The sequence below is a fragment of the Haliotis cracherodii genome, unplaced genomic scaffold (genome assembly GCF_022045235.1).
Source record: "Haliotis cracherodii isolate W230 unplaced genomic scaffold, xgHalCrac1.p SCAF_6, whole genome shotgun sequence".
Lineage (NCBI taxonomy): Eukaryota > Metazoa > Mollusca > Gastropoda > Lepetellida > Haliotidae > Haliotis > Haliotis cracherodii.
In genome coordinates this window covers 50,857,663-50,879,296 of record NW_027266319.1, presented here as the reverse complement: position 1 = coordinate 50,879,296, position 21,634 = coordinate 50,857,663, and the positions used below count along the sequence as shown (strand labels likewise).

The 21,634-nt window shown below is 43.5% G+C and overlaps 1 protein-coding gene across 1 annotated transcript in view; it reads left to right on the top strand.

Moving 5' to 3' along the window:
- The window catches only part of LOC139446177 (helicase ARIP4-like), a 44,351-nt gene that overhangs the window by 7,295 nt on the left and 15,422 nt on the right, over positions 1-21,634 (top strand). Inside the window, exons 5-18 of the mRNA XM_071227481.1 lie at positions 631-854; positions 2,404-2,737; positions 3,954-4,136; positions 5,755-5,869; positions 8,015-8,242; positions 8,647-8,827; positions 9,523-9,684; positions 10,175-10,293; positions 11,944-12,047; positions 12,854-12,953; positions 13,581-13,786; positions 15,080-15,153; positions 15,692-15,793; positions 16,497-16,675. Coding sequence (XP_071083582.1) covers positions 631-854; positions 2,404-2,737; positions 3,954-4,136; positions 5,755-5,869; positions 8,015-8,242; positions 8,647-8,827; positions 9,523-9,684; positions 10,175-10,293; positions 11,944-12,047; positions 12,854-12,953; positions 13,581-13,786; positions 15,080-15,153; positions 15,692-15,793; positions 16,497-16,675 — 2,311 coding nt within the window. The remainder of the gene's footprint in view (positions 1-630; positions 855-2,403; positions 2,738-3,953; positions 4,137-5,754; positions 5,870-8,014; positions 8,243-8,646; positions 8,828-9,522; positions 9,685-10,174; positions 10,294-11,943; positions 12,048-12,853; positions 12,954-13,580; positions 13,787-15,079; positions 15,154-15,691; positions 15,794-16,496; positions 16,676-21,634) is intronic.

Genomic DNA, 21,634 nt, shown 5'->3' with positions numbered 1-21,634 from the left:
AACCTGTGCTTGGCGTAAGAGGTGACTTAATGAATTGATTGGTCGGGCTCAGTTATTGTTAGCTGTGTAGATACCGTATTCGACATAATAAGCGCCCCACTCTAATAAGCGCCCACAGCGATATTTGCTAATATATTGGCAAGTGAACAATCCCAATTAGCACCCTTTCCGATGGATCAATGTACACAAGACTTATCTATTCGTGTATAATACGCACTCGTGTGTTATATGCACCCTTAATTATGGGCAATTAAATTCTGGAAGATATATCTGTCGTATATAAACAGTTCAGGCTGTCAGCATAATCCACGAAATTTATCTTTCAACTCTGTTTTTTTCCACCAAAATAATATTCTAATAAGAGACCCCTATTTCTAATTTTGAGAGCGCCCTGTGCGCTTATTACGTCGAATACAGTTTGCTCGACATCAGTTCTGGTGAGGACTGTATGTTACCCCTGTGTGATATGACAGATGTGTTTTGCCTGTGTAGAAGAGATCGCCACCAGTTCTGATGATGCATGTATGTTACCCCTGTGTTATATGAGAGATGTTTGTGCAGATGTGATCGACATCAGTTCGGACGAGGACTGTATGTTACCCCTGTGTTATATGAGAGATATTTGTGCAGATGTGATCGACATCAGTTCGGACGAGGACTGTATGGTGGTGGAGGACAAGGAGGAGGAGGGCGAGGCAGAGGAGGAGGACATGAACAATGGAGGAGGACACATCGATGATGAACTCAACTGTGCGGACGAACAGGGTCGTGTTCAGGTCAACATCGGACATCCCAACACTGACCCTGACATCTTCCTCTCACACAAGATTGCCAAAAACATCAAGCCCCATCAGGTATGTGAAGATGAGTTGTAAAGGTGGCCGAGATTCTATGGAGTCTCTATACCTTTTGTAAGACAAGTGGTAAAATTTTTTAACTACATCTGAAAAAAGTTAAGACTGCTATAGCTGCAAGCTTAAAAACAAACATTAAAAACATACATTGATACTTTAGGGACCCACCATTTGATATCCTTGGGGGTAGGAGAGGGGGGGTGGGGGGAGGACTTTCTTTCTCAGAAAAAAAATCCCCTCCAAATGCTTTAAAAAAATAATAAGGTGTAGAATAGGTTCCAGCACTATATTGCTTGTGTTAGATGCCACTCATTGGGATCAGTCTTGGTAATATTGATTGAGTTTTATCCAATCAAATTAAAATCAAATCTTAGTTCTCGCTAACGCTAAACAAAGATCTAAGGACATCCCATTACGGATCATGTCAGGCCAACCTTTCGCAAACTTTGACCGACCAATGGAATGACTGACAAGAAGTCGACAATAGCCATTCAGAAGGCTGCTTTCTCATGCTTTATGGCACTACTTTCAAACTGGCGACTACACTTCGAAATATATTTTGACAAATTCTCGATCAAAAATTAAGAAACTGAACAAAGGAACATTTTAGAATGGCTAATAGATGGACTAGATTGTAGGGATTCAGTCCTTAAGACCGTAACTGTCATTCGGAATACCACTTTTCTGATCTGGTGAGCGACACTCTGATTGGTCGGATGAAAGGTTGTTCTGATTAGGCTGAAATGTTGCTTACTAGGTTTAAAACAAACAACACAAACAGAAGCAACAGATTTTACCTTTGTACATGCAGGGCTCAATTTAGCTATATATAACATGCACCAGTGCAACGCATTATTGAAAAATGCAACCTATTACATAATCTACATGCAGCAACTGCATGTCAAAGTTTGTCAATTTGTGTCAAATCAGATCTTAGTTTTGGCTACTGCTTAACAAAGATCTGAGGACATCCCATTACGGGTCACGTCAGACCGACCTTGCGCGAACTTTGACTGACCAATGGAATGACCAATCAGAAGTCAGCTTTCTCGTGCTTTACGGCACTAATTTCAAATTGGCGACTTCGCTTCGAAACATATTTTGACAAATTCTCGATTGCAAATTTGAAACCTGAACAAAAAAACATTTTGGAATGGCTAATAGATGGTCTAGATTGTAAGGATTCCGTCTTTAAACCTGTAACTGTCGTTCGGAATACCCCATGTTAAAGTTTTCGAGATTGCATGATTAGAAATCACATTCCGACTGTCACTTTCATGATCTGGTAAGCGACACTCTGATTGGTCGGATGAAAGGTTGTTCTGACGTGACCCCTAATGGGATGTCTTCAGATCTTTTTTTAGCGGTAGCAAGAACTAAGGTCCGATTTTAATGAGATTGGACCAGGGTGTAACCTGGTTTTATCTGATGCAACTAGGTTTTCATGTCGTCATGCACCTAGTGCGAGTTTCCTCACATCCGTTTCCTTACAACATGCCCTGTATTTGAAGAAAAGAGCTGCTCAGTGACGCTCATTGTTTGTGTTCAGATCGGCGGTGTGAGGTTCCTGTACGACAACCTGGTGGAGTCCCTGGACAGATACAGCAGCAGCAGTGGTTTCGGCTGCATCCTCGCTCACAGCATGGGGCTGGGCAAAACTATCCAGATGATTGGATTTATTGACATATTCCTGCGCAACACCAGTGCTAAGACTGCCCTGTGCATAGTGCCTATCAACACACTGCAGAACTGGATGAGTGAGTTCAATCACTGGGTACCGATCGAGCCGGTGCCAGAGTTCCCAGGCATGGTGCCACGACCGTACAAAGTCTACTTGATGAATGACAACTACAAGACGATGGTAGCAAGGGCTAAACTGCTTGGTAAGGAGGATAATGTTTAGTTAACTTTAGCTGCGATAAATCAGAAGCGTGGATGTATTTTTTGCTTACCTGACGTCGACCTTTGACAGAACTACAAACATTCTCTGCATAGCCAGTTATGCAGGTATTATTGTGTAAGTTAAAAGAAGTGGGATGATGCATCGATGCACCACAATTTTTACTTCTTGATACAAGTATCGATCACAATCGCTCACTAAGTTAAGAACATCGATCCTTACCTTAAATGTTTGCTTTGTAACTGTTACACCAAACACTAAAGTACTCACGGAAATGAAAAAAACCCTGTTTTTTCGACCTTAATATACAAAATATGTAAATATTCAAACAACTAAATTAGTACTAATTGGGCCGTGGCACAAATACAGCGTATCAAATGTTTTTATGCCTCTTTACATGTAAAAGTGTGTAAAAATGTGAATAAAACAGACTATTGTGAAACAGGGCATAACCAGGTGTAAGTAGATCAAGGTGACCTATGACACCTTGACGACAGGTGAGAACAGGTGCATAATGCCTATAGTCTGTTTCTGCTATGTCAATTTGGACTTAGTTTTATTTTGAATGTTGAAAGTGCTGACAAATTACCTCCTGTAAAGTACATTTTGTATTGTTCACTGAGATCAAACTAGCAAATCCAGACTAGAATTTTTCGAGTTGTTTTGTTATTTCGTATTTACAGCTACGTAACACTTTGTGTTGATTTTTAAATTGAGAAAAACAGTTTTTTTCCATTTCCGTGATTACTTTAGTTAGAAGTGAAAACGTAAATATTTTCATCCGTTCCGCCATACTTGACACTGGCTACTGTATATCATCAGTGTGTGATGTATTTGGCCATCTTGTCTATGAAAAGGATGGCATACGCTCCACAGATTAGAGCACATACAAGTATCGTGGTATTGAATCGTGAAAAGGGTATCATGATACGTATCGGATCGCACAGTTGGTGTATGGTCCCAGCTCTATAATCTAATGAACATCATTCGCGGATGTCGATTTAGGATAGACTTTGTTATTTCTTATCTGTGTTTGCCTTAATAGGTTGTATGGCTTTTCTGATCTGATATAATATATCTAGACAAATTCAGGTGAGCTACAGTTCCATGTGGCTGTTTCTTGCTGGAAACTTTCTCCCATCTGGGAGGGAGCAGGGATGGCAGGGTGTGTACATTCCGTGTGTGTTGTGTTTGTGTAGGTGAGTGGTCGGAAACCGGAGGAGTGCTACTGATGGGCTACGAGATGTATCGCCTCCTCTCCTCGAGGAGATCCATTCCCGCTAAACCAAAGAAATCCAGGAAAACCACAAACTCCTCCCAGTCACAGGAGCCCGAAGTGATCGATGTCGACGAGGAGGATAAAAATAAATTATTAATGACAGGTACATAATCATAGTAATAAAACTTGATATAGGTTAACTATAACATGCTGTTCTTTTCTCATTGCTGTGGTGTCTTAAAGGATATTTGTGTATGACAGTGCACCATGCACATCCTCTTGAATGAAAATGACAACACAGATACAGTGAGAATGACAAGATGCTGGGAGAGTTGCTGTCGGTTTTGGTATAATTTCCTGCATTGGAACAGGACTTTGGAGCCTCTTCAGTATGTGTTGCTGTTCATTTGCGTCTGAACCATGTTGAGTTTTGCAGATGATCTCTACACTTGAAGGGATAATACAAGTTGAAGACAAACAGTACCTTGATGTGTGTTTCTGTCATAAAGTACCTTGATGTGTGTTTCTGACATACAGAACCTTGATGTGTGTTTCTGTCATACAGTACCTTGATGTGTGTTTCAGACATACAGTACCTTGATGTGTGTTTCTGACATACAGTACCTTGATGTGTGTTTCTGACATACAGTACCTTGATGTGTGTTTCTGACATACAGTACCTTGATGTGTGTTTCTGACATACAGTACCTTGATGTGTGTTTCTGACATACAGTACCTTGATGTGTGTTTCTGACATACAGTACCTTGATGTGTGTTTCTGACATACAGAACCTTGATGTGTGTTTCAGACATACAGTACCTTGATGTGTGTTTCTGTCATACAGAACCTTGATGTGTGTTTCTGACATACAAAACCTTGATGTGTGTTTCAGACATACAGTACCTTAATGTGTGTTTCAGACATACAGTACCTTGATGTGTGTTTCTGTCATACAGTACCTTGATGTGTGTTTCAGACATACAGTACCTTGATGTGTGTTTCTGTCATACAGTACCTTGATGTGTGTTTCTGACATACAGTACCTTGATGTGTGTTTCTGACATACAGTACCTTGATGTGTGTTTCTGACATACAGTACCTTGATGTGTGTTTCTGACATACAGAACCTTGATGTGTGTTTCAGACATACAGTACCTTGATGTGTGTTTCTGTCATACAGAACCTTGATGTGTGTTTCAATCATACAAAACCTTGATGTGTGTTTCAGACATACAGTACCTTAATGTGTGTTTCAGACATACAGTACCTTGATGTGTGTTTCAGACATACAGTACCTTAATGTGTGTTTCTGACATACAGTCCCTTGATGTGTTTCAGACATACAGTACCTTGATGTGTGTTTCTGACATACAGTCCCTTGATGTGTTTTTCAGACATACAGTACCTTGATGTGTGTTTCAGACATACAGTACCTTGATGTGTGTTTCTGACATACTGTACCTTAATATGTTTCAGACATACAGTACCTTGATGTGTGTTTCTGACATACAGTACCTTAATGTGTGTTTCAATCATACAGAACCTTGATGTGTGTTTCAGACATACAGAACCTTGATGTGTGTTTCAGACATACAGTACCTTGATGTGTGTTTCTGACATACAGAACCTTAATGTGTGTTTCAGACATACAGTACCTAGATGTGTTTCAGACATACAGTACCTTGATGTGTGTTTCTGACATACAGTACCTTGATGTGTTTCAGACATACAGTTCCTTGATGTGTGTTTCAGAAATACAGTACCATTATGTGTGTTTCAGATATGTTTTCATCGCTGGTCAACCCAGGTCCTGATGTAGTGGTGTGCGACGAGGGACATCGGATCAAGAACAGCCACACGGGAATCTCTCATTCACTGAAGAACATCCGCACAAGGTAACATTAGTAGCATCAGGTCTTGTCTTGACTCGGAGGTGATCTCGAGGCAGAATATGTAGTGTTTTCTTTAACTGTAAGAAGAGTTAGGATCAGATGGTTACTCTGAGAGTTAGGATCAGATGGTTACTTTGAGAGTTAGGATCAGATGGCTACTCTGAGAGTTAGGATCAGATGGTTACACCGAGAGTTAGGATCAGATGGTTACTCTGAGAGTTAAGATCAGATGGTTACACTGAGAGTTAGGATAGGATGGTTACACTGAGAGTTAGGACCGGATGGTTACACTGAGAGTTAGGATCAGATGGTTACACTGAGAGTTAGGATCAGATGGTTACACTGAGAGTTAGGATCAGATGGTTACACTGAGAGTTAGGATCAGATGGTAACACAGAGTTAGGATCAGATGGTTACACTGAGAGTTCGGATCAGATGGTTACGCTGAGAGTTAGGATCAGATGGTTACACTGAGAGTTAGGATCAGATGGTTACACTGAGAGTTAGGATCAGATGGTTACACTGAGAGTTAGGATCGAATGGTTACACTGAGAGTTAGGATCGGATGGTTACTCTGAGAGTTATGATCAGATGGTTACACTGAGAGTTAGGATCAGATGGTTACACTGAGAGTTATGATCAGATGGTTACACTGAGAGTTATGATCAGATGGTTACACTGAGAGTTAGGATCAGATGGTTACTCTGAGAGTTAGGATCAGATGGTTACACTGAGAGTTAGGATCAGATGGTTACACTGAGAGTTAGGATCAGATGGTTACACTGAGAGTTAGGATCAGATGGTTACTCTGAGAGTTAGGATCAGATGGTTACACTGAGAGTTAGGATCAGATGGTTACACTGAGAGTTAGGATCAGATGGTTACACTGAGAGTTAGGATCAGATGGTTACACTGAGAGTTAGGATCAGATGGTTACACTGAGAGTTAGGACCGGATGGTTACACTGAGAGTTAGGATCAGATGGTTACACTGAGAGTTAGGATCAGATGGTTACTCTGAGAGTTAGGATCAGATGGTTACTCTGAGAGTTAGGATCAGATGGTTACACTGAGAGGATCAGATGGTTACTCTGAGAGTTAGGTTCAGATGGTTACACTGAGAGTTAGGATCAGATGGTTACTCTGAGAGTTAGGATCAGATGGTTACACTGAGAGTTAGGATCAGATGGTTACTCTGAGAGTTAGGATCAGATGGTTACACTGAGAGTTAGGATCAGATGGTTACACTGAGAGTTAGGATCAGATGGTTACACTGAGAGTTAGGATCGGATGGTTACACTGAGAGTTAGGATCAGATGGTTACACTGAGAGTTAGGATCAGATGGTTACACTGAGAGTTAGGATCAGATGGTTACACTGAGAGTTAGGATCAGATGGTTACACTGAGAGTTAGGATCAGATGGTTACTCTGAGAGTTAGGATCAGATGGTTACACTGAGAGTTAGGATCGGATGGTTACACTGAGAGTTAGGATCGGATGGTTACACTGAGAGTTAGGATCGGATGGTTACACTGAGAGTTAGGATCAGATGGTTACACTGTCTGACGAGGGCTGAGTGTGACCCTGTGATGCTCATGTTTAGTTATTCAGATTTGATGTATCTGTAATATTGCAGACAATGTAAAAAATTGAGTCTGGACCAGACAATCCAGTGATTGACATTCATGATGTTGGGGTACCATGACATGCAATTAACCATGTGATCCATTAAAATACCACTAACGACCAGGGACTAACGACCAAGGACTAACAGCTAGGGACCTACTCTAACATCAAATTCCAAGGTCATGTATTGATACAAAATGATACAATTATATATAAGGGGAACAGGTAAAATGGTGCAAATATTGGAAAGCTATTCTACATAATCTTTCTCCCTGCATGGACAAAATTACATTGTTATTAAGATGCCTCAATTATCAAGACCATACTATGTTTTCTTCCATCAATTTATATTTGAGATTTAACAGGCTGCTATCATTGAGCTGGAATATTGCTAAGCATAGTGTTCAACAGCAAACAAACAAACAAACAAACATGATGATACTCGTGTCATGGCACCGAATGTTTATTGAATCGTCCCCATCCCCAACCCTTATCTGTAACTCACCCCCCTTCTATGTCCAGGCGGAGAGTGGTGTTGACGGGGTACCCGCTGCAGAACAACCTGATGGAGTACTGGTGCATGGTGGACTTCGTCAGGCCCAACTTCCTCGGCACCAAGACAGAGTTCTCCAACATGTTTGAGCGGCCGATAATGAACGGCCAGTGTTCTGACAGTACGCTCAGTGACATCAAGCTGATGAGACACCGAGCCTACGTGCTGCACAGCTTGCTGGGGGGATTTGTACAGAGGTGAGGAACATTCTGCCATGTTGCAGTAACATTTTGCATCTCTTCAGAAGTTATTTTTTGAGGGGTGTGTTTGTGTAGATATTTTCCCATTCTCTGAGAACTCCATTTAAGTCCAAACATTACTTAAGGCAAGGAAAATTTATAACATTTGACATATTTATCTAAGGTCCACTTTTGACAAATGGACATGAAAAGTCTTCTGTACTATTGCAATGTTATTATACCTCTGAATTTGTGAAAATATGGACTTTAAAAGAGTTTAAGAAATTTAAAAAAGAATTTCTAATTTGGCTGATACAGACACCTAGTTACAATGTTGGATGAATCCATATGCTGTCACCACTGATGGGTAGAGTGAGGTTAATCCCTGGCAAGTGTGATGTTGAGTTTGTTTCTGGTTCCAGGCGTGGCCACACAGTATTACAGCATGCACTGCCGCCAAAGTACGAGCATGTGTTCCTCATCAAAATGTCTCCCTTACAACGCAAGCTCTACAACGAGTTCATGAACACCATCCAGGACTCAAGTGGTGATGGCCCCTTCGCCACCATGAACGCTCTGAAGGCCTTCGCCGTCTGCTGCAAGGTAGGTTGTCTCCATGACTGCCCATGCTGTTGGGTGTTGCTGACTCAGAGTGAGTGAGTGAGTTGTATTTTACGCCGCTTTTAGAAATATTCCAGCAATATCAACGTTGGGGGACACCAGAATTTGGCTTCACACGTTGTTCCCATGTGGGGAATCGAACCTGGGCCTTCGGTGTGATGAGCGGACACTTTAACCACTAGGCTACCCCACCACCCCTGACTCAGATGGAGGATGGTTCTTTACATTGATTTTTGATTAATACTACCCCTTTAGTGGATGCTGAGCAGGGAAGAATGTATCTCAGCAGTAACAGGGCTGATTGTATCAATCTCATTGTAGGTGGCAGACAGCCACCATATATCTGGAAGATTGCTGAGTGTGGCATTAAGTAATTGACAAACAAACAAATCTCTTTGAACTCCACTCACTCAGGGATGTGTGTTTCAGACACACACCACCTTGACGTGTGTTTCAGACATACAGTCCTTTGATGTGTGTTTCAAGGTACAATCTCTTATTGGGGTCACAAGAGGTCTTCAGGAATCTATGCTTGTCGTACATGGTGACTAAACATGCTTAATGGTTCTTGGTTGATTCGAGTGCTGACTGACCCCCTATTTAGTCACTGATAGATGAGCTGTGGTAGTGTTTGGTCAGTGCTGATGATACTGTACTCTGCACATTGCTCTCCCCAGATCTGGAACCACCCGGACATTCTCTACAAGCTGGTCAGTCATCAGAAGAATGAAGCTGCTCCAGAGAGTGACCTTGACATTGATCCAGAGGGAGGGGCAAAGAAGAAAAAGGCCAATCAAAAGGCATCTGATTCTGAAAAGAATGTCATCAGCTATGATTGGGTAACTCATTTTTAACTGTTCTGGGACAGGGTCAAGTTGTCTGACAGCAATGTCAGATGATGGTGTCGTGTTACTGACTTAAGTAGAAGACTTCTTTGGGGATTTATTGTAGCTTTCAAGGGGGTTCATATTCAACACAAAATGTGCATATAATTTAGTAATTTGTGGTTGAAGATTTCCTGATTTGGGGTTCAATATGATGCTATTACCGACTCATTATAGAATAGCCTTACACACAAGGTCTGCCCCTGAGGCTGTGTTGAAGTCTAGGGTTAAGTGTTTTACAGTCTCACAATGTCATACAAAAGACTTAGTTTCTAATGATGTTGAAAGCAATTGTCAGTGTCCTTATATATGTGTCTGTAATATTGGACAAAGTCCATCTTTGACTACTGAGATTAATTTAGGTTTTGTAACAGTTGCAACATGGACTCCCTGGTGAGTTCCATCAGTTGTTGTCCTTGTGTTGAGTCCATGCCATGTTTTGTAGGCGCATGACTTGATGAAGGACTACAAGCCAGGGCTCATCGAGAATGGTGGCAAGATGGCCATACTCTTCTCCATGATCGAGCAGACGCTTGCGATGGGGGAAAAGATGCTGATCTTCAGGTACGTCTCAGAGTCACTCATTGGGCTGAATAATGTAAGGTTATAGGAATATCTGTATTCTAACTTTGTATACTCTGTATTCAGAGTATTTTAGCTTTCTATGAGAGATGTTTTGTAAATCTATCAGATTTAACCTTACTTTCCAACTAAAAAAAGAAAAGGGTTAGTGTACATTCTATTGTGTGTTTCTTATCTACTGTACTAAAGAGACACTTTACTATAGAGGCAATAGGGAAATCACTCACCATTTTAACAGTTTTGCCTAAAAGTATTATCAGTAGTATATAAGTTTAAGAAATATTTTAACCATATCTGGAAGAAATGTCCATCTCAAGCAAAACATAATGATGTTAATGGTTAGTTTGCCAAGTTTTGAGTAAACGGATAAAAAGGTTTGCTTTTTTGTATTTGCCTCAATTTCTAACATACAGTGACATTCCACTGGTGGCATCATACAGTGATGTGAGGTCACGCAACAATATCACATTGCAGTGACGTCATCGCTTAAAGAGTGTCGTATTTTCTAGTGAGGCAATATGTGACCTGTTGCAGATTGTGAATTAATTCAGTTTCTGTTGTACCGCCTCCGTTGTCCAGAGGTAGAGCATCCGTGCGGAGAGCGGAAGGTCTGGGGTTTGATCCCTGACCGCGTCGTACCTAAAGACGTTAAAAGATGGTACTTGTTGTTACCCTGTCTGGCTCTCTGCACTAAGGGGCTAAAACAAGGACTGGTCGGCTCAGAGTCAGTATACTGTGTCTGAGTGGGGTATTCATGTTAAACTGCAGCATGGTATCTCAGTGTAATAGCACTATAAATCGGCATCAGTCTGGACTAGTACAAGCAGCCCCCCCCCACTCACACAATCGCTTTATAAGTGCAATAATATTCAACGCGACGTTCAACCCAATTTCACCTCACCTTAGTTTTTGTTTGATATTATATGTTTTTGGTCAATGTGACTTGTATATGATTAATGTCTGAATGGCTCCTCTGAATGATAGATAGACTTAAAATATGTAGCAAATCACTCCTTATTCATGAAAGTTGGCATTGCACAGAAAATACAAACTCTTACTAACATCTTTAAGATGTCATGCCCCGCGTGCCTTTGGCCCTCTTCCATAAAGAAAATTTGGCTACAACGATCATAAATCCTTAAATCATATAAAGTCTTTGGACAACAGGATCCTGAGTGTTGTATCCCACACAAGTTGAATTAAACTGGTTCATTGTTATATTCCTCTGTCAGTTTTATGATCTAGCAATTCAGTCACAGTCTGGGCCAAAAACATCAGTTGAGAAGCCCAAAATTGTATTTTGGCATTATGTATGTAGATTTTAGTGTAATTTGAAAATATTACTCATGACAGTGTGCAATTTACTTTATATCAGAGTGAAAAGGGCTTGCCCAAATACACCCCTGAAGTCAGTCACAAATATCGGAGTAGCTGCCCTTGGTCTCCCTCTTGCTTGAAATTGATGATGCGTGTAGACATATTTTTCGTACTTTGTTGATATCCTACATTTGGCATGATGGCTTGATTAACAGGGAATTCTCTGTCATGACAAATAAAATATTTTCTCAAAGCAGGAGAATCATTATACATTTGAGACCATTTGTTGATTGTGTTGTGTGGTTGTTGTTTCAGTCAGAGCCTGTTCACGCTGAACCTGATCGAGGACCTGCTGTCCCAGGTGGATGTGCAACGACCTGACATGCAGGAGAAGTGGGCTCGGAACAAGTCTTACTTCCGTCAGTAGCTTTCTGTCATTATATTCTGTAGCTCACCTGAACTAGTATTACTTGTCAGATTCTTTCCGTCATTATATCCTGTAGCTCACCTGAACAAGTCCTCCTTCCGTCTGTAGCTTTCCTTCATTTATACTGTAGCTAATCTGAACTACATCAGTAGCTTTCTGTTTTGTACTGAAGCTCACCTGAACAATTCCTACTTCCATCAGTAGCTTTTCCTCATTTTATACTGTAGCTCACCTCAACAATTCCTCCTTCCATCAGTAGCTTTCTGTCATTTTATACTGTAGCTCACCTGAACAATTCCTCCTTCCGTCTGCAGCTTTCTTTCATGTATACTGAAGCTCACCTGAAAATTCCAACTTCCGTACAGTAGCTTTCCCACATTTTGTACTGTAGCTCACCTGAACAAGTCCTACTTTCGTCAGTAGCTTTCCTTCATATATACTGAAGCTCACCTGAAAACGTCCAACTTCCGTCAGTAGCTTTCCATTTTGTAGGGGATATATGCTGAAAACCAGACATTGCACTGTAGGTCACCTGCCCATCTCCTAGAAACTGGCAAACTGTTATTATGAGTTACTATCAATAATAGTGCTCGACAATGTTAGCTGGAAGCAATGATTATTCAGATGAATTATCAGATTAAAGTTAATGGTTGAACAAAATTTGATTTGTAATTTAAGTGCTCTTGCACTAGTGTCTCTGAGTCAAGATGCAGGCCTTACAAGTTATGAAGATTTCTTTAAGAATGGATATTCCTATTAATCTACGAACTGTTACCATGGTTGACATTCTGACCACAGGCTTGGACGGGAGTACGCCGGGTACAGAAAGAGAGAAGCTGATCAACCAGTTCAATGACCCTGAGAACAAAAGATGCTGGCTGTTCCTCCTCTCTACAAGGTAGGCGTCAGATCTGACAACAACTGGGAATTTTGGCGTATTAAATATAGTCTAGACTGAAAAAGTTTCTGAAACCAGAAAGTTCCTCATTGAAACTGTGTTCTGGTAATATATGTACCTGTTGCTCTACATGGCCAGTGAAGATCCGGGGTAGAATAGGTCTTCAGCAACCCATGCTTGTCGTAAAAGGCGACTATGCTTGTCGTAAGAGGCGAGTAACAAGATCGGGTGGTCAGGCTCACTGACTTGGTTGATGCATGTCATCGATCCCAATTGCGTGGATCGATGTTAATGATGTCAATCACTGGATTGTCTGGTCCAGACTAGTTTATTTACAGACTGCCGTCATATAGCTGGAATATTGCTGAGTGCGGCATTAAGTAACAAACAAACAAACAAACAGCTCTACATGGGACATATTGTAGGGAGAAAAGCCTGTTTATATGTGTAGCTTCCCCATGGGGATTCTTGGTTAGAATATCAGACTTGATTATTCACAGGCCACTGTAATCACAGCATGGATGTTGCTGAGTATTGCCTTCTAGCGGTGTAAAACCATACTCACTCACTGTAACATATAACATGGTATGTAGTTACCTTTGTATCTATGTGCGTTTGTGTCTGCAGAGCTGGTTGTCTGGGCATTAATTTAATCGGCGCCAACAGAGTTGTGGTGTTGGATGCGTCCTGGAACCCGTGCCATGATTGTCAGGCTGTGTGTCGAGTCTACCGTTTTGGTCAGGATAAGAACTCGTACATCTACCGGCTGGTAACAGACAACAGTCTAGAAAAGAAGATCTACGACAGACAGGTCACTAAGCAGGGCATTTCAGGTGGGTCTAAGTTCGGAACATCTGTCGAAAAGATGGACAGTTCCATGTACACCTGTTATGACCAGAAAGCAAATTCAAATCTATGTTGTGGTCATATGGAACAAGGAATACATAGTTCTGCACAACAATCACTCTTCAATACTTAAAGTAGAGGCAGCAGTAGAAACTAATAGTTTAGTCCACTAGTCCGTTTAATGATAACTAACATATAGTAAATCTATTAAAAATGGCAAATTTCTACTAGTCCTTATGGACCCGTGAAGATTCCGGGGTAGAATAGGTCTTCAGCAACCCATGCTTGCCGTAAAAGGTGACTATGCTTGTCGTAAAAGGCGACTAACAAGATCGGGTGGTCAGCCTCGCTGACTTGGTTGATGCATGTCATCGATCCCAATTGCGTGGATCATTAATGTTAGAGTGACATGGAAAGAGGTCTAGTAGAGAGCAGAAGATTTGGGGTTCGACCCCCGGCCACATCATACCAAAAATCGTTAAAAGATGGTACTTGTACGCTCCAAAACACACACACATGCACAGACACTCAAACACATGCACACACATGCACAAACACACGCACACATGCATACATCACTATTAAGTGTAATAATCTTGAATGTAACGTGAGAATCCACCTCATCTAACAGATAATGTTGATATTAATCCTGAAAGTTGATGTAGTAGATCAAGTGATCCCTGACTTGTCCCCTGTTGAAGGAAAGAAGATGAGAAAATACATCAACCTGTTTTCAGATGGAAAACAACACCTTCTGTATCCGCTTTGTCAATAAAGAACAAATAGTCAGTTTGTTGTCACACATGTGAAATGGGGATGTTTTTCTTTCAAGGAATAATGCAAGTGTCTTTAACCCTTCACTCTATTCATATATGCTAGCTATCATTGCTGAATGATTTTCAATAACAGGTTCTTTAAAACTTGACCAAAATGTACCGTATTTGACGTAATAAATGCCCCGCTCTAATAAGCTCCCACGGCCCTTTTGCTAATATATTGGCTCGTGAACAATCCATATTAGCACACTTTCCAATTGATCAATGTACACAATACTTATTTATTCGCGTATAATACGCACTCGTGTGTTATATGCACCATTAATCATGGGCAATTAAATTCTCTCGTATATAAACATTTCAGGCTGTCAGTATAAACCACAAAATTTATCCTTCAACTCTGTTTTTTTTCCGACAAAATAATATTCTAATAAGAGCACCTATTTATTACGTCGAATACGGTAATTTGATCAGATGTCTCAAATTTGGTGTTAATGTGTGCAGATCGTGTTGTGGATGAGTTGAACCCGGAGAACCACTTCACACACAGCCAGGTCGGGAACCTGCTACACTATCAGGTCAGTACACATCACCTTCTTCATCCTCCAGTTTGGGGGAAGAAGAGGTCCCAAGTGTTTAGCTTTGTGATAGCTACCCTGGAGCCTCATGCATCCATAGCTTTGCCTTCGAAGTGACATCACCGTCTTCATCTCTTCCATCTTACCTCACCATGCTTGCCGTAAAAGGCGACTAACGGGATCGGGTGGTCAGGCTCGCTGACTTGGTTGATGCATTTCATCGATCCCAATTGCGTGAATCGATGCTCATGATATCAATCACTGGATTGTCTGATCCAGACTCGATTATTTACAGACCGCCATCATATTGCTGAGTGCGGCGTTAAACAACAAACCAACCAACCAACCATCTTACCTCAGCACAGATTTCTTATCTCGTGAGGGTAATTGTATGGATGATTAGTTTTAGCAATACGAAGCTATGGTGGCGAATGGGTACAGGGTGTTTATCATGTAGAATTGATGATGCACTGGTTGTATGACTGGGATGTCTTGTCGGATGTCTTGTAATTCATTCTATGTCCTTTTCTCCGCACAGGACAAGGAGTTGCCGGATATAGACTTCAGCAAGGCTAGGGAGACCTACAGGGACACTGTGATAGGAAAAGTGCTAAGCAATCATGGCCACTGGGTGTCGAAGGTGAGTGTAGTTTTCTTATTTTTAACCCCAAAACGATGTTCATACCGACCTCTGTATTTCATGAAAATGTGCTGAGTAGACATCAACGTGATATCTTGTTCATGGGAAAGTGGTTGTGCTCTCTCCGTCATACTGATGACCTAGGTTTGATTAAACATTGGAGCAGTTCTCTCGAGTCAGTTTATGTTGACTGCTGACTTGGAATAAAACAGGTGATTGTGGGTTTGAATTCACCACCCTCGTGATTCTAAGTCAGCACCATACCTGTTCTCATGGTTTCACCAAAGTGGTGTACGTCTTCAACCTGCTTTCCTCCCATATTAAGCTCACATGTGATATAGTTTAAATAATGATCAAAACGGTGTTAAACCTGATTCATCACTCACACATTACAATATCTATGATTTAAAAATGAGGAAATATGCATCTCCTGATGGGAAACGGGTTAGATTTGGTCCCCAAGAATCTGTGCTTGTCAAGGAGGAGAGATCATATTGGTCAGACGCAGTGTTTTGGTCAACTGTGTGTTTGAGAGCAGACAAACAAACTGGACAATACCAACATGCAGATTAATTTGGCTTGATTCATAAATGGGTCAGTTGTCCCGATTCAAAGTATATCTGTCTAGTTGTAATAACTGACTGTCGCCTGAGTTGTCTCTGTTTCCGTACTGGAGGTCTACAACCAGTTGTATTGATTGCAGGAACCGTTCTCACATGAGTCGCTACTAATTGACAAGAAGGAGCTGCGCCTGACGAAGAGGGAGAAACAGATGGCGAAGGAGGCGTACGCTCGGGACAAAAAGATGAACATCTCCTACACACGACCATCATATGCAGCATTCTACCCTCACGGCCCCTCCAACACCCCCATGTCATCCATGTAAGCATCATGTGTTCTGTATCAGCGGGATGGGATTCCAGAGTAACATATCCCAGTGTTTGAAATTTTAGGAAATGCCAGGCTGTCGTTATGACTGACAGATTTTAGAAGCTGCAGGCCCTGACTAAACTCAGGGCCTCATTTAAAAAACTGCAGCTTATTGTGACAAATTAATAGACGTGTAAACTTACTGCAGGCTATATGACCCATTCAAATAACAAACTACGGGCCCGACACGTGATCTACCTGCCACGGGCTACAAGCAGGTGCTTATTTCGAACACTGACATGTCCATAGGAATGGTTGAATTTTATGAGAAACATAAAGTTTTTGACATTCACAGAATCATAATGACGAATATCTAAATCATGTTGGATTCTACCACAGACACGCTGTAACCTATTATTAATTAATACCCATAGGGTCTGAAACACCCAGTTCATAAAATTTGTTTGTGCCGTTTTGTAAATATCTCTTCATGTACACCAATGTTTTGGTTAAGTCATCAGGATACCATTGGTGATGGCGTTTAAATCTTATTGTGGCGTAAGGTCGGAAAGACATCACACTAGAACTGACGTCGAAGCTGAAGATTGTTGACGTCTTTCGACAGGTGGTTTTCTAAGACGATAGTCGTGATCAGTGCATTTTCTTAAAGGGGAATTTTTAAGAAATAATGAGTAATAAAGAAATTATTACACTTGCATGTTTGTCATACTCTTGCTTGGGAAATCAAGAATTCTGATTCTTGTTTCGTAAAATCAGTATGACACACATGCTCATATAATAACCTCTGTCCTCACTCTCTCTATTGTATATGCTCAGCGATAGAACATGTCTCTAACCTGTTAGCCTGAGTCAGTTTGTCTGATGTTAAATGTAGCATGTCAGACTGTTTAGGTGGTATCCTTACATGTTTTCACTGCTAGTGAGCAAATATTTCAAGTTGATTTATGTCCTGACATTAATTAAAGCGTTAGCTCTTCACGTCGAAGACTCTGGGTCGATTCCTGACATGGGTACAATGTGTGAATCCCATTTCTGGTGTCACCCGCTGTGGTATTCCTTGATTCTCTACATGACATAGTTGTAACCATTTTCCTTAATAAAAAATGTTACCACACGAAAAACTTCGTTTTTGTATGATATACGACCACCCTTACGGGGCCTCACCCCCAACGGCGCCTCACACCAGGGGGAGCAACTCTCACCCAAATCACTTTCCTTATGTCATCTGTAAGAGACAGACGTGTTGATTTTCACACAAGACAAAATAAGAGAAATCTATTGTTCGACAAGAACCATGGCTGACCAAGCTGTATGTATGGTACATTTCTTTCATTGCAAAGGCGTAATACCTCGCTTTGTGAAGTTATAGAGTTGTAATTATACGCCACGTGCACGGTACCTTTGAATTCAAATGGCCATAATGGCGTCCATATTGTAGTTCCACGGGCTGATACATGTAACACCAAGGCCATTAGAAACGGCTTGGGGTTTTGTTATATCATACAGCATTGGTCCACAATTGTTTTCCTTTACAAAACCCAAGGTGGTGTGTTAATTTATAAACTACACTTACCATTTTTACGGGTTTTACACCTTAGCGCGTACGTCATTGGCTATTAGTATCGCGTTACAAATCGTATTCTACATTACGCCTTTGCTTCTAGTTTCATAATTTATGCACGTTAATACCCTTCCCGCCCACCTCAGGAATTACGGTCCCCCGGGGGCCGGGGGAGAAGGCTCAAGGGTCCCCGTAGTAAGCACTGCACCCTCTCCTGCACTGTCTTTGGCAGACTTTTCTGCGTTACTTCGATGGCGTCGATGATGGAGGAGGTGAAGTCTCGGCTCCGGCAGGAGCTACAGGCTGAGCCTTCCCCGTTGTCGGTCGCCGGATGTGGCTTCGAGATCTGTGTTATGCCCGGCGTCGGCCGAGGCAGACCACTTGGTCTCGGGGACGATCGGAGACCGGGCTTCGGCTCCGGTTCGAGGTCGCTCCCCAGCGACTACCGACGCACAATTTTCCCTAGCGGAGCCAGACGCCTCTTCCGAGGCCGAGGCTTTCACTAGTGGATTCGTAGCCCGGAGCCAGGGGGGTTCCCTTGGTCTCGGGGACGATCCAAACCGAGCTTCGGCTCCGGCTTTAGGTCGCTCCCCAGCTTAGTGGTGGCGGGCGCCGGCCCGTGCACTACCGACGCACAATTTTCCCTAGCGGAGCCAGACGCCTCTTCCGAGGCCGAGGCTTCCACTAGTGGATACCTAGCCCGGTGCCAGGTTGGTTCCCTTTGTCTCGGGGACCATCCGAGACCAAGCTTCGGCTCTGGCTCGAGGTTGCTCCCCAGCGGAGGGGTGGCGGGCGCTGGCCCGTGCACTACCGATGCACAATTTTCCCTAGCGGAGCTAGACGCCTCTTCCGAGGCCGAGGCCGAGGCTTCCACTAGTGGAAGTTCCCTTGAACCTCCTGGACTTGGCCTCGGGCCGGGTGCAGAGGCACGTGCGGGACAGGATTGTCCAGGTACTGCCTCAGGTGGCTGCGCCCATGCCAGAGTCGGAGACACCCAACTTGACTAAGGTCAAGCAGGGCCGGTGGTTGCCCCCCCTTTCCCGCGTGCGGTGCGGAGTTGAAGGCTGCTTACATATGCTTCGAGGAGCAATATAATGATGCATGCCAACAGCTCCATGTGTCCGTACACTCTGAGTATCTGTCTGCTGTACAGAGGGAGTTAGAGGGAGAGGGGCCGGCTGACTCTTCGGAGTTGGCCGCGCAACTAACGGAAGTTCAGTTATCTTCGCGGGACGCTATTCGTAGCTGTGCCTCGCAGATGATGTGCGCTGTTATGGGCATGTGCAGGCGGTGGACGTCGGTATCTAAATACTCGACTTTCACACCCTAAGACCTACTTTCTTTGCCGTATAAGAGGGTGCCACCCTCTTCCCTGGGGCTCAGCAGGTGGTCCGAGAGGCCGCTCAATTGTATTCGTCCATCAAAGACTCTAAGGCCTTGTTGGAGGTACCAAGCGTTAAAACCGCGTAAGCGGGCCTCTCCACTTGTCCCTTCCTACGCTAACGCACGGGTCAGACTTCCACACCTGCTTGGAAGCCGCCGCTTCCTTCAGGTATAAGGGCGCCGGGAGGAGCAAGAGAGGCACGGGCTGGGGCAAGGCAGCTGGTCGAGGCCAACAGCTTTTTTGCGGGGCTGGGAATGATGGGTTCCCATTAGCGCCCGAAGAGCCCCGGGTGAACCCACAGTCGCATGTTATCGACCTGCCGACAGCCGGGGTCCACTGCCTCCAGCCGGATGTCCCCGTAGGCGGCCGACTGGCTCTATTCCTGAGGAATGGGAGACAGTTACATCACAATCCCCGGACCCCGTCCACTTTAAGGGATGGCCATTTGCCTCGGTGGAAACATTATCCGCCCCTCCCCTTCTCCGGGATAAAGCACACTCCGGTGCCTGCTACCCGAGAGAAGGTGGAATTCCTCCGTGCCGAGGTCGACACACTTCTTATGAAAGCTGCGATCGAACCGGGTCCCGAGGGACAGGAAAGTGAGGGCTTCTACTAGACTTGTTTCCTAGTCATAGTTTCCTAGGTTGGTATTCCAACGCTTCCCGGATCTGCTTCGTGGCCAAGTGGTTCGTCTAGAGATGGACAACCAAACGGCGATGACTTACATCCGGAAGCAGGGGGAACGGCGTCTCCGTTGCTTCGACGAAAGACGTGGCAGTTCCTGCTATAGTGCGTCTCTCACGATATCAGGGTGCTACCTGTTTATCACCCAGGGGTGGACAACGTCCGTGCGGACGCTATGTCTTGTTGGATCCTCACTCCTCACGAGTGGAGGCTCGACCCGGGGATATTCAGGATTTTCTACCTGTTATACAGGCCGTTACAGGTGGATCTTTTTGCGTCTGGGGTGAATCACCAGACACAAACGTTCTGCTCCCGAGTCCACGACCCGAGGTCGGTGGCACCGGACGCCTTCCAGCTAGATTAGACGGACAGTTCTGTGGGCATTGGCCAATGTCAGGAATCGCCTCCAGGAGAGCGGTATTCCTGCACGAGTTGCAGACACAATACTGGCTTCGCGGAGGGATTCGACAAATGTTCAGCACGAGGATAGATAGGCCTGCTATGCGCCCTGGTGTGTCGATAGAGGGATTGCAGATCTTTTTTCTGCAGATCTCGTAGCCGTGCTTGAGTTTCTCCAGTCGCGACTAGATGACGGCCTGGCCGCATCAACAGTCCAAGGGTACTCTACAGCTATCGCAGCTTTTCACGTCCACTTCTAGACTTCTGGGTGCACACCCATTAGTGCAGCGCTTTTTAGCAGGTGTGGACAGGATCCGACCGCCAGTCCGGCGGATGAGTCCCCCTGGGGACTTGTCAATCGTTCTCGGTTGCCTGTCCGTTCCTTGCTTTCGGGATCTGTCGTCTCTCTCTCTTCACCCTCTGGTGGTAACTTCCGGCAGACGGGTAGGCGACATTCGTGTTATGTCAGCCGATCCCGAAATAACTGTCTTCCACCTCCGGTTATACTGCTCAGTAATGGTCCGGATTTTATCTTCTGCGGTCGATAAATATCAGTCCTTACAACTCGATAATACTCGTATTTTGCACACGCACTCCTTCGATCCTCGGGGACCCTCTGGCCTAGCTCAGCGCTGGTTATGGTCTCTCGTGATCTATGCCCCTATATCACTGGTTCAAAAAGAAAGTTGGGGGGGGGGTTCGAGTTCTCAACTTATGACAAGCCGCAAAAACAGGCTTCATCATAATATATGGTCGACCACGCCCTGTCTCTAGCCCCCGCCTTTCAACAGTGGTGCCTCACGATAAGGTTGGTTCCATTTATTGAACTCAATTTTTTATTCTGTTGAATAATCAAATACGATGTATTTATTTACGCCGGTTGCTGGCGGATGCCACTTCCTAGATTATCTTTTGGAGTCTG